The sequence below is a fragment of the Podarcis raffonei genome, chromosome 13, assembly GCF_027172205.1.
Source record: "Podarcis raffonei isolate rPodRaf1 chromosome 13, rPodRaf1.pri, whole genome shotgun sequence".
Taxonomy (NCBI): Eukaryota; Metazoa; Chordata; class Lepidosauria; order Squamata; family Lacertidae; genus Podarcis; species Podarcis raffonei.
Window position 1 is genome coordinate 48121332 of NC_070614.1, and position 13601 is coordinate 48134932.

Here is a 13601-nt window from a genome sequence, read left to right on the forward strand (position 1 = left end):
ACAGCATGTGAGATTAATCTCCCTATCACACAAGGGAGGGTGTACTAACAAAGATATATGTCTTGGCTGTCAACAGGAGTGTTAACCAGCAAAATTTCCTCCAAGAAGTCAATATGTAATTAAATTTGAATGAACTTTTGTAAATAGTATAAATGAATTATGCATAAACCTTACCCTTCATTTATAACAATAAAATGATGGAAAATCAAAGAGATGCCTTAATTCTTTCTCCTTATTAGTTGCTCTCTGTTGTTCAGCTCTGGCCTCAGCATGATAATATAGCATTTCGGGGCAAAGATGCAGCACAGTAAGCCAGCACTGGAGGCCAAGATGGAGAAGATCTCCACCATCACCATGTACTTCCCTTTGGTGCTCAGGTAGGTTGGGACAAAGCACAACCAAACACTGCAAAAGAGCAACATGCTGAAAGTAATGAACTTGGCTTCATTGAAACTGTCAGGTAATTTGCGGGCCAGGAATGCTGCCAGGAAGCTGAAGAAAGCCAGGAGACCCATGTAGCCCAGGACACAGGAAAACAAGGTCACCGACCCTTCATTACATTGCACAGTGATTTCTTCCATTAGTGAGTGCATGTCTAAAGCTGGGAATGGGGGAGAAGTTGTCAACCAGAGAGTGCAAAGACTTGCCTGGATGAGGGAGCAGGAAAGGACAATGCAGTTGCTCAGTCTTTTCCCCACCCACTTCCTCATTCTGGACCCTGGCTTGGAGGCCATGAACACTACAACTACAGTAATAGTTTTGGCCAGCACACAAGAAAGAGCCATGGAGAAGATGATGCCAAAAGCAGGTTGTCTGAGAAAGCAGGTTATTTCTCCTGGTTTGCCAAGGAATAACAAAGAAGATTGAAAGCAGAGCAGCAGAGAGATGAGGAGAGTGTAGGTGAGATCTCTGTTGTTGGCTTTGACAACGGGTGTTTCTCTGTTCTTCACAAAAGATAAAAATACTAAAGTTGTGACAATGGAGAAACAAATAGCAATTGAGGCTAAGCTGATCCCTAAGGGTTCTTCATACGAAAGAAAGCTCATCGTTTTGGAGATGCATCCATGTTTGTTCCTGTTTGGATATTGGTCTACTGGGCATCTGAAACAGTCATCCATATCTGACAAATAGAAGCAAGTCACATTCTAAAGACAAATCATTTACTCAGAACTAAATACTCCCAGGACTGCCTATCCCCTTATGAACTGTACCAGAAGTTACTATTGCCATCTCAGGCTCGCCTCATCGCCCCTCTACAAGAGATCTTTTGTGTGGTGGCTCCCCATTTGTGGAATTGCTCTCACCAGGAAGGCTCCTATGGCAATATCATTATATCTCTTGGGGTACAAGGCAAAAATTTACTTCTACAACCAAGCCTTTGCCATTTAACTATATGTGGCCTTTTAAAAGAGGGTGGAATGTTTTCAATGTATTTCTCTTTCCTATTGGCTTTAATATATGTATGTGGGGTTTATTATTTATTTTAAGGTTGGCAGAAGACATTTTGTCACCTGACGCAGATCCCAAATGGCATCAGAAGGAAGAAAATTCACATTGGTATCTTCTCCCCCTGTTCATTCTGCTTTCTCAAGCAGTCGTCTCACCTTTCCTCATGGGTAGCTTGGCCTGGGATTAAGATCCATACTGGGATCTGCTGCCCTGCTGGACCTTGCTGGTGGACATTTTTCAAGTTGTCCTTGGGAAGATATTGAAAGTCAACAGAGAAACATTCCAAACAGCATGGTATTTAAATAAACCAATTAGATCTAAAGACGCAAACCATCCTATTCCTATCCAGTAAAAATAAAACATGAATTCTATGTCACAAACCATTCTGGTCTGAAATCTTCCCTTCTGGACATGGAGCACAGTCATAGCAGCAAAATTTCTCCCCTTCCTTCCTTTTCTTCTGGTGACCAGGGGAGCAGCAGTCATTACACACAGAAATAGGCACCACCTATCCATAAGGAGGAAAGAAAATTCAGATGGGAGAAATTCTCCATTCCTCACTACAAAAAGATATTTAATTTCTTTGTTTGTTTTATATTTTGCTCACGAACTTGAAATACAATCCCAGAAATTTTAAATATAAAGCTGTCTTATAAAAGTACCTGTCCTAAAAAAATTCTCTTAAAAGTGTGTGGGGGGGTGATCATTGGTTCATCTTGCTGCTTTTGATTACAGACCAGTGTTATTTTCAAAGTCTACTTGGAGATTCAGAGGATTGAACTTAGGACCTTTGTATTTCAACCATTTTGTTTTTCAGATATAGCCTGCAGGGCCCACAAAAATACTTCAGGACCCATACCTGGTTAAAACCCTTGTGCCATGTAATCTTGTCCTCCTGAATGATGATTCTTCTTGCTTCAAGAGCATCATTGTCCACCTGACCAACTTTCACTCGAAGGAAGGACTTGTTTGGGAATGTGACTATGTTCATGATGTCAAGCGCACCTCCGGTTTGCTTTTTACCATTGAAACTCACTGTTTCTCCAGCAGAGTTGTTAAATGCAATGTCAAGAAGAAAAGGGTGGAGCTGATTGAAACATAACAAGACATAAAGGGGTAAAAAGCATTAAATTTGCAAGTATGGTTTAGTAAAGTTAAGCCTTAGAATCCCTTCCCACTATGCAATTCTATGGTTCCATGATTCTAGGTTTCTCCGGGAATAAATTGTACTTGTGGATGATAATCTTGGTGGTCTCCTTTTGGACCTCTAAAGCCATTGAATTAAGAAGAATTTGATTTCAACACTTTACCTTGAAAGGTTGCAGATTCTGATGTTCATATTTTTTATCTCGGGCCATTGCTCTCTGCTTTGCTCTCGTTGAGTAAATGACATGCAAAGCATGAGCCACAACATAGACAGCATTGTAGATACTGTAGCTGTGGCCAGTCATGCCCATTTCAAACTGAGGTCCAGGAAGGCTCATTAGCGCCTCATCCCCAGTACATGATTCATTGGCTTCCGTTGTCAAACTGGGGTTTGGGAATGTACAGTCAAATGCTTGCTCCCAGAAGTCCCTAAGAAAACCATCTCCTTCTGTTTTAACAGGCTTAATGCTCTGAAGAAATTCATTGAACCCTGGAGGCTCTTTTGAATGAATTGTGAAGGAAATGGAACCTTGAAAGGTCTGAAGATCTAAAAGCTTTTGGAAAGCCACTAATATGAAATCAATCTGGGTTGTTATGATCCACACCTTTCTAAATGATGAGCTTCCCTTCTTTTCAGAATCTCCTAGAACTAGTACAGCTCCCATCCATATAAGGGTTAAAGATTCTCCAAAGATTATACATGCACTGACTTTTTCATCTGTTAAAGAGAGATAAATATTGAAGAGCACATCCACAGTTTCACTCAGCTTATCTATATTGGCTACGTGTGGTATTTTATGTGTGAAGGATGAACAGATTCCGTGCCTAGAAAGCAATGGTTCCAAAGTCTGCAAGAAATTTTCTCCACCGTCACCTTCCAAAACAAAAAGTCCAATCCATTTCCATCCAAAATGCTTTAATAAGCTGATGATCCCAATAGACTGATGGCTGTTATTGGGAACCAAGTGGTAAAAGGAAAGGAACTGGTCTGCATCACTCTCCCCTGGAGGAAATGACCCATATGTGAGCTAAAAGGAAGTGTACAAACATTATAGAGTTACCTATGGATGAACCTTCATTTTGATCCTGTGCCTGTTCATTCAACAAAGATTAAGTCAGAGCCATTCATAGGTTCAAGAACAGTTCAACCCAAGGACTCTCCTAGATAATTTTTTTCTATTGTTATGGTGATTTTTAAAAATTTGAATATTTTCCTTCACCATATATATATATGTGTGTGTGTAGGTGTGTGTTTGTGTGTGTGTGTGTGTGTGTGTGTGTAATTTAGCCCTGGCTTGCAAGGCTAGCACCTCAGTAAACAGCCTATTTCTGAAGCATTATTATTATTGTCATCATCTTCATAATCAACATCCTTTTAAATGGAATCCCAGTCAGTAACATGGCTGCTTCATTGTGCATGAATTCACATTCCGAATATGTTGTCCAGGAGAGTCAAAAGACCAATCTGGATTATTAGTAACAGAAGAATATAAATTGTGAAAAGCCCATTCATCGGTCCTACCTGTGGTATCTTGTAGAGGCCCATGGTGTCAGCCATAGAGAGGGAGGTATCAAAGCTAAGTCCCCCAATGATGGCTATAAGGTTTTTTTGAAGGTCACATTTGTAGTTGGGGACAAATCTATGTGATTTGAAAAGTAGGTCCAGAGTTGTCCGATAGGTCATCCTCGCATCATAATAACTGTCATAGATGTGGAATCCAAGGGTGAGATTGGGCAAGATCTTGGGGCTGTCATTTATCTCTTTTATAGCAAATGCCAAAGCAAGGGTGTGCTGGTAGAATTTCGTCACCACACTACAAACGAAGTTAGATATTCAGAATTTCTAGTGTAAAATCTGTAATGGTGTTGAATCAACATATCACAAAATTGATCATTTCTGCAACTCATATGTCTAAGGTAAGAAACACCATATAGCCCCAGTGGCATTTATTTTTCATCAGGTCATTTGCATTCTGCATATTAATTTGACAACTCCTATTGTTAATCTCTTGCTTTTCCTTTTCAATTGACTAGATTTTTAAAACTCTCAGCTCTCTTTCAGTGTTCAACCATTTCATATTCATGATTAAGTGTGCTCTGGACCATGAAAGCCACAGTCCTAAACCTACCAGGATATAAATCCCATTGACTTCTTGGTAGACAGTCCTGGATGGATTGCTGCTCCTTGGCAGTTTGGTGGACCATCAGTTTTTCATCTAGAAGGTCCTAGGTGACAATTCCAGGTAGATCTGGGAGAGTCTCACTGCTTTAAACTCTGGAGATCTGCTATCCATTTCAGTTTCCAGTACTGAGCAAGATCAATCAATGGTCTGACTCAGTATAAGGCAGCTTCTGGTATTTATTTGTAAGAATACACTGTAAGTTCCTTAATGTTAGTTCTCATTTAAACCAATGAAGCAAGTTAGTCATGACTTTCAAAGTACCATTGATCCTAAAGGGAACAAATCTGACAACATCCAATTCAAACCTGGGCATTTCTATTCAGAGTGACATTCAACTTTGTTCAGTGGGTCTTACTCTTAGAGGATTGCAGCCTTAAGAGTTAATTATCAGAGCCATAAATTATACAATAAAATCATATAAAAATTGAAATCAAAAATCAGATAAATATGGTGAAAATATGTATTCTAAGATGCCTGCAAAACTTTGATGTGATAGAAACATTTTCATCAGGCGTTTAAAGATTGAAATAGATGGTGTCTGCCTATACCCAGTTTTTATCAGTTTAAATATACCAGAAGAATCTGTGTCACTTTTCATTATTGGGAAGACCACAACAACTGTGGGGAGATGAGAATTCACTGTGCCACAGTCAGCAAAATATATTTACTTTTGTCGCAGTTAGTATTTATATTGGATCTGATTTGATTCTAAATATGTATTACATTTTTTTTAATTGTACTTTTATGTGCAGATGTCTTAGCTCTTTTCACGTCTCAGGATGATACTTCAATTGGCCATTGTGCTGAAAACAGAACTGGGAGCAGAAATTACCAATGTTTACTCATTCCTTTCCTGTCCAGAAAGGAAATCAGTGCAGGGAATACGATCTGCATGTGCTGCTCCAGTTGCTTGCAAACTGCAAATGGTACACAATTTATTCGATCCCCTCCCCACTCATTTCTATTCTACTTTCCTGTACATAGAAATGAAATGGCATTGTATCTTACATTTTCAAAATTAATTTTCAAATGTAACATAATTTTACATAATTGGATAGCCAGATGAATAATTTAGTTTTTGATGGATGACAAAGTTTACCGGAACAGAATCAGCACCTCAGGTGACAATTACATGGAGGAATGGAAACCAAAGCCTTTTTAATTCCTAGTCTCATGAAGAACACTTCAAAAATAAATGATGAATGATGAATAATGAATAATGAAATAATAAATAGTTTCCATGACTTTTGCACTCCCCAAAAGTATTTTGTGGGTGGGTGTTTTTTTTAATCCCCTTATTCAGCCACTAAAGGCCAACAAAACTGTGTTGTATTATATTATTTATGTACATTGATTTATTTTTTGGAGTTAAGAATAGGACTGGGATAAATTGTGTTCGCTGAGCCCGTATTTTATACAGTCTGTATATGATGTTTGTTTGTTAATGTGAGGTGTGATATGCCTAATAAAGGATTTTTTTTAAAAAAAAAAAAAAACAGCTTACATACAACAGTGAGAAGAAACTTACTGCTTTAAGGCATAAAATCTGGAAGACATAAGACAAAAGGAACGGGGATTTGAAGGGATAAGTGGGGAGACCCTTACTATGGAATTGTGAACATATTCTGTGAAGGCTGTTCTCTGAAGAAAACTTCATAGAATACATAAAAGATTTGAGAAGAAATCCCACCGATGATGAGGCCACCTGGCTGGTACCACTCATGAGGAACAGGAAAGGGTTCACTGGTGGGACACCTGGTTGTATCTGCATTGCACAATCCAGGCACTTGCAAAAACAGCAGCACCGATACACAAAACATCTTAGCAGTGTGGCTTATTTCCTCTTCCCATAAGCCTCGTAAGACGAAACACCTTCCATTCAGTGCCTTTATGTGCATATATGTCCTTGTATAGTTTGCTCTTTGCTGATGACATTTCTTTTAAGAGGAAGGGACTACATTGGGTTAGGAATTTCTCTGCCAATACTATTCTAAAAGAGGTTTGTGAGTTGCACCTTGGAAACAGGGAGTTACCAATGGAGCCAGCACCCATTTCAATTTTGGCCAATAATGGAAAAATGTGAGAAATGAAATGAACATGGCCATGCCTGGAAGCTGCCCCTACACTGACTATTCTGCTGAATAGAGTATTATTTATTCTAACAACTTCTAGGCTTGCTTATTGACTCTTTTCAAGAGGCTACTACAAAGCCCCTTGAGCTTTGATGAATTGAACAAAATACAATGATTTTGTTAATTGCATGGAGAGACATTTTTTTCCAGAAGTTTAGCGCAGAGTGGCACTTTTGGTAACCAATGCATTGGGTTGGGTTTGTTTTCTAAACTGTGACTTCATGTTACCTCTGCCCGTGAGTTCTTCCCTGAGCAAATATTGCCAGGAAAGTCAGAGTGAAGCCATTTCTTTTGTAGATGCAAATCACAGTCAATTGTTTTTTTAATAATATAGGCATTGTTAAGATCAAGTATGATTTTAGTTCTGTGTATTGTATGCCACCCTGAAATAAAGTGATTAAGAGTGATATCAAAGTGTTCAAACAAAACAATCCCATATTTAATTTATACTGGCACTTGGGATGTAATCCTGCAACACCAGGAAACATGCATTGTCCACGTCAGGATTCACAGTGGAATGAAAACTTTAAAATGGGAAAAGGATAATAATTGCTTTTCTTTGTAGCAGTAGAAGTATTTCCTCTTCCTTTCAGCAAGGATTCCACTACTAGGAATTGTCCTGTGAATCTGTAATTTGGGACTAGAATGTTTTCTCAGTTCTAAACCAGGTCTCAAAGGGAGCAAAGAATCAGAGGGAATCATCTCAATGTAATCTGTAGCTTGACTCAATACAGCAAATCATCAGAACACAGTCCTGTTTAGAAAACGCTTTCCAGGCACTGCTTCTCTGTTGTCCTGCTGTGGAGCTCTGCTTTCCCTGGGTTCCTTCCTTCTTTCTTTTTCATTCTTTTTCATCATTTTATATTGATAAATAATAAATATTTTTTTATTTATACCCCACCCTTCCCAGTTTAAAAACAGGGCTCAGGGCGGCTAACAGCAAATATAAAACATTGATTAAAAGGCGACTTAAAAACAGCATAAAACAGCGTAACATACAACATAAAATGCAGCATCAATATCAATGAAATTCAAAAATTCAGGGGTCATTTTTGGGGGGAGAAAAGAAAAGCCCAGTAAGTAGACATCAAATGATCCCCAGGGCTAACTGGCCAAGTTGGTCCTACTAAGGCCAGCAAGGAGACCAGGGAAGAATTTAAATGTGGGGTCCCAGAAAGGATTTCTTCATAGAAGAGGAAAGAGCAAAGGGAATAGAGGATCAGGCTAATTCAAATTGAAGGCCAGGAGGAATAGCTCTGGCTTACAGCCCCTGCGAAAGGAGATCAAGTCCAGCAGGGCCCTAGATTCGTGGGAGAGAGCATTCTACCAGGTCAGAGCCATCACGGAAAAAACCCTGGCCCTGGTGGAGGATAGTCTGGCTTTCTTGGGGCACGGGACGTTTAAGCTATTATTATTCATGGACATTAGGGTTCTCTGTGGGGCATACCAGGAGAGGCGGTCCCGTAAGTACAAGGGTCCTTACTGTTTTTCTTACTGTTTTTATTAGGCTATGCTAAGTGAAGGGAAGCTTTATTATGCTTTAATACACAAGATTCTCATTTCATAGATGTTATGTACTGAGTTAAATAGGATCCAAACTGCAGCAGTCTGATTGGTCCTAGAACAATAGGATTCAGAATGCAGCAGTCTGATTGGTCCTAGAACAAGGCAGCAGTATGATTGGTTGGCAGGAACCACCCAATCATGCTCCAGATAGAAGTGAATCCACAACCTGATTGGCTTACAGTAGAATTCCGGAATTAGCCAATCATGTGCAGCCCATTGTGTAAATAATGTATATAAAGCAGATACTTTGAGGGGACATTCATTCATTCCTCCTCACCACTATGAGCTGAATAAAGAGCATGAAATCACTTTGCGACTCTGAGTATATTTCACTGGCGACGAAGGTGGGATCCCGCTGAGCTGACTGCCACACACAGCACCGCAGAACCGCCACCTGCCGCACCGCTGCCTCGCACCGTGTATCCAGGCTTCAGCTCCGGGACACAAGGAAGTCAGAATGGCAACCGACAGCAGCTTCTTGCCGTTTAACCCAGCATCTGGAGACTGGGAAGCGTATGCCTCCCGTTTCACCTTCCTCCTAGAAGCCAAAGGGGTCACCGATGAAGAAGACGCCAAGAAGAGGGCAATATTCTTCAGCGTCTGCGGAGAGGAGACGTTTGAAATCGCCCGGGCTCTCCTTGCGCCTGAAGACGTTGCTACTGTTCCATACAAAACAATAATGGAACAGCTGAAGGGGCACTTTTCGCCACAGCCCTCAGTGGTGGCTTGTTGAAATGCCTTCTACGCAAAGCGGCAAGCCCCTGGGGAAACCCTAACTGGGTTTGTGACCTCTCTCCGCCAAGCTGCCCGGTTCTGCAACTTCTCAGAGCTGGAGAACATGCTTTGTGACCGCCTCGTCGGTGGCCTGAAGGATGAGAAGTTGCAACGACGCCTCTAAGCTAAGAAGAACCTAATGTTCCAGGTCGCTCTGGAGGAGGCCCTGGCAACGGAAGCTGCCGAGAGGTCGACACAAGAGGCACGGCCGAGCCAGCCGTCCCAACCGAGGGTCCACCACGAAGACCTCACCGACGACTCAGGATCCAACAGGGAGAGGTGCACCGGGTACAGCAGCGCACTCAAGCAGCCCACATACCACAGCTGCCTCGACGAGAAGGAGGGAACTGCTCAAGCTGTGGAGAAAGTCACGAGAGGAGGACCTGCCGTTTCCGCAACGCAGAGTGCAGGCAGTGCAGAAAATTGGGACACATCGCCCAGGTGTGTCGGGCTCGGCCCACCCGACGCAAGGCATCAGATGACCAATCCAAGAGCCCCAGGTCCCGGGGCCCAACACACCAAGGCAACTCAATGGAGCTCACGGACTTCCAGATATACCAGTTGCCCCACCCCAACGTAGAGAAAATTTATGTAGAGGTACAGATAGAGGGGGCCCCATGCCGCATGGAGCTTGACACGGGTTCAACTCTATCCATAATCTCGGCAAGGATCTTAAGGAAACTGTGTCCTACTGGGAGTCCCAAACTCAGGCCGGCCCCATTCACCCTCCGGGACTTCCAGAAACGTAAGGTCCCCACAATGGGGGTGGGGACCTTCAGGGTGCAATACCGAGGCCGGACGCGGCAACTGGACTTGCTTGTGGTCAAGGGCCCCTACATTAGCTTACTGGGATTGGCATGGTTTGGACCACTGGGGCTAGCCGTCACCAGGGTGAACCACATGAGCTTACAAGTGGACGTGGACGCCATATGCAAGGAATTTCCGGGGTTTTTGATGGGAAATTGGGACAGTATACGGGCCCCCCCATTGCTCTGCAGCTTGACCCCGCAGTACGACCGGTCAGGCTCAAGGCCCGCCGGGTCCCGTTTGCCCTGAAACCCCGTATAGACGAGGAATTGGACCGACTCGTGGAGCAAGGAGTGATGGAGCCGGTGTCTAATGCCCCCTGGGAAACCCCAATCGTCACACCCGTCAAGCCTAATGGTTCGGTCCGCATCTGCGCAGACTACAAATGTACCATAAACAAGGCCCTCATGGCCCATGCATACCCAGTGCCAGTGGTCAGCCATGTACTTGCCACCCTGGCTGGGTCGAAAATTTTTGGCAAGCTGGACTTGGCTCAAGCATATCAACAGCTGCCAGTAGATGAGGCCACAGCAGAGGCACAGATGATTGTGACGCACAGAGGAGCGTTCAGGGTAAAGCGGCTGCAATTCGGTGTCAGCGTGGCACCAGGCATATTCCAGAATCTAATGGACAATCTCCTTAAAGGGATTCCTGGCGTCACCCCCTTCTTCGATGATGTGTTGATTGCCGGGCCCACACCAGAGGAGTTTGAGGACCGCCTCCGCACCGTTCTGCACCGTTTCCAGATGGCGGGTCTCAAGGTGAAGCGGGAAAAATGTCTACTAGGAGTGCCTCAGGTGGACTTTCTGGGATTTATGGTGGACGCAGAAGGGGTCCACCCGACTGGGGACAAGGTACGGGCCATTTGTGATGCCCCAGCGCCCAAGAACAAGACTGAACTTCAGGCCTTCTTGGGACTATTGAACTTTTACCATTCCTTCCTTCCCCACAAGGTGGCGGTAGCGGAGCCCCTACACAGACTCCTGGACAAGCGAGCCCCTTGGGTGTGGGGCCAGCGCCAGGAGGCTGCATTCCAGGCAGTCAAGGACTTGCTTGTCTCAAACTCGGTCTTGGCACACTTCGACGAGAGGCTGCCGGTGGTGCTAGCATGCGACGCCTCGCCCTATGGCATTGGTGCTGTCCTGGGACACCAACTCCCAGATGGAAGAGAGGTACCGGTGGCATACTTTTCCCAGACACTCAACGCAACTGAGCGGAACTACTCGCAAATAGACAAGGAGGGTCTGGCAATCGTGAAGGGAGTAAAAAAATTCCATGATTTCTTGTACGGGCGGCCCTTCACCGTGGTGACTGACCACAAGCTGTTGCTAGGCTTGTTTGCCCCCGAAAAGCAGACCCCCCAAGTGCTGTCTCCTCGCGTCCTCAGGTGGTCAATTTTCCTTGCCAGCTACCAGTATGCACTGATTTCCGCCAGGGGGAGGGCGATGGGCCATGCAGACGCCCTCAGCAGGCTACCACTACCGGAAACAGGCCCCAACCCAGCACCTGCACAAGAGGTTATGAGCCTGGAGCTGCTTCCCGACCGCCCCATTCAGGCACAAGAAGTTGCACACCATTCCAAGAAAGATAGGGTCATCTCCCGGGTCCTGGACTGGGTGTGGAGGGGATGGCCCAGCAGCAGCCCCGGGCCAAAATTCGCCGGCTACACAACCCGCAAACATGAACTGTCGGCCCACAAGGGGTGCCTGTTATGGGGAAGCAGGGTCGTTGTTCCCCAGCCCCTCCGCAAAAGGGTCCTCACAGCCCTACACGAGACACACCCAGGGGTAGTAAGAATGAAGGCCCTTGCCAGGAGTTATGCGTGGTGGCCGGGGATCGACGGAGAGATAGAGGCCTGGGTCAAACACTGCCAGGCCTGCCAAGAATCCCGCCCAGATCCCCCCCCCAGTCCAGTCCTGTGAGTCCGCCCAAGCACCATGGTCACGCCTGCATGTGGACTTCGCTGGCCCCTTTCAGGGGAAAACATTCTTCATAGTGGTGGACTCCTACACCAATTGGCTGGAAGTCGCACTGTTACCATCCACTTCTACGTCCGCAGCCATCCGGGTACTATGCAGGCTGTTTGCAACCCACGGGCTCCCTGACACTCTCGTCTCAGACAATGGGACTGCATTTATGTCAGGAGAATTCCAAACCTTCACAGCGCAGAACGCCATCCACCACATCCGTTCGGCGCCATTCCACCCTGCCACAAATGGCCAAGCAGAATGCATGGTGCGGACCACCAAGGACACCCTTCACCGCATGACGCAAGGGGATTGGGAGTACCGCCTTGCCACATTCCTTCTAGCACAGCACAGCACCCCCAGCTCAATGACTGGCCGGAGCCCCGCTGAACTACTAATGGGTCAGCACCTTGCAATCAGATTGGACCGCCTTCACCCCGATAGAGCTCAGGATGAGGTAGTGGTGGGGGAAGGCAGGAACCCCCGGACCTTCGAGGCCCAGGACCCAGTGTATGCAAAGAATTTTGGGGCAGGCCCTGCATGGGTACCCGCCACAGTCACCAGGGTCACTGGCCCCGTGTTGTACGAGGTGCTAACAGATGGGGGGCAATGCTGGCACCGCCACTGCGACCAGATACAGAGACGATTCCCAGGAGAAAACCAGGAGGAGGAGGACAGGTCAGAGGAGTCCCAAGGCAACAGTGGGGCAGTGAGGCCCATAGAGCAGCAGGGGCAAGCAGGAGAGGCAGAATCAGTAAATACAGAGAGGACCCGTGAGGCCGAAAGGACACCGGAACCAGAACCACGACTGAGCGAGCCAGTTGCGCCAGACCAAACAGCCGCATCACAGCCAGCATCCTTGGAACACGAGCCAGAACCTGAACCCCAGACCAGCGAACACCCCAGGCCGCAACGCACACGTAGGCCGCCAGCGTACCTTGAGGACTATGAATGCGACCTCCCGGGCAGGACTGGAACTTAGAGGGGAGGGGTGTTATGTACTGAGTTGAATAGGATCCAAACTGCAGCAGTCTGATTGGTCCTAGAACAATAGGATCCAAAAGCCAGCAGTCTGATTGGTCCTAGAACAATAGGATTCAGAATGCAGCAGTCTGATTTGTCCTAGAACAAGGCAGCAGTATGATTGGTTGGCAGGAACCACCCAATCATGCTCCAGATAGAAGTGAATCCACAACCTGATTGGCTTACAGTAGAATTCCGGAATTAGCCAATCATGTGCAGCCCATTGTGTAAATAATGTATATAAAGAATATACTTTGAGGGGACATTCATTCATTCCTCCTGTCCACTATGAGCTGAATAAAGAGCATGAAATCACTTTGCAACTCTGAGTATATTTCAATAGAAAACACCCACTCTTCTCTGATTAGCTCTGGTGGCACTTAACTGAGAGATATATGAGGTGAGGGGACTAAATAGCATGCGAAGAACCAACAGAAACTGTGTGAGGAGACAGGCAAAATATTTTAAATGAACTTGTGTAAATAGTATAAATGAACTGTGCTTAACCCATACCCTTCAATTATAATATATTGGTGGCAAAACTAAGTGATACA

At 45.0% G+C, this 13601-nt stretch overlaps 1 protein-coding gene across 1 annotated transcript; it reads right to left on the reverse strand.

Moving 5' to 3' along the window:
- Positions 1-218: 218 nt before the first annotated feature.
- Positions 219-4279, reverse strand: LOC128399198 (vomeronasal type-2 receptor 26-like). The gene is made up of 4 exons (XM_053360444.1): positions 4118-4279; positions 2309-2536; positions 1831-1957; positions 219-1120 (listed from the first exon to the last, which is right to left on the reverse strand). Exons 1-4 carry the CDS (start codon positions 4277-4279, stop codon positions 219-221), a joined length of 1419 nt encoding a protein of 472 aa, XP_053216419.1.
- Between the last annotated feature and the right edge of the window lie 9322 nt (positions 4280-13601).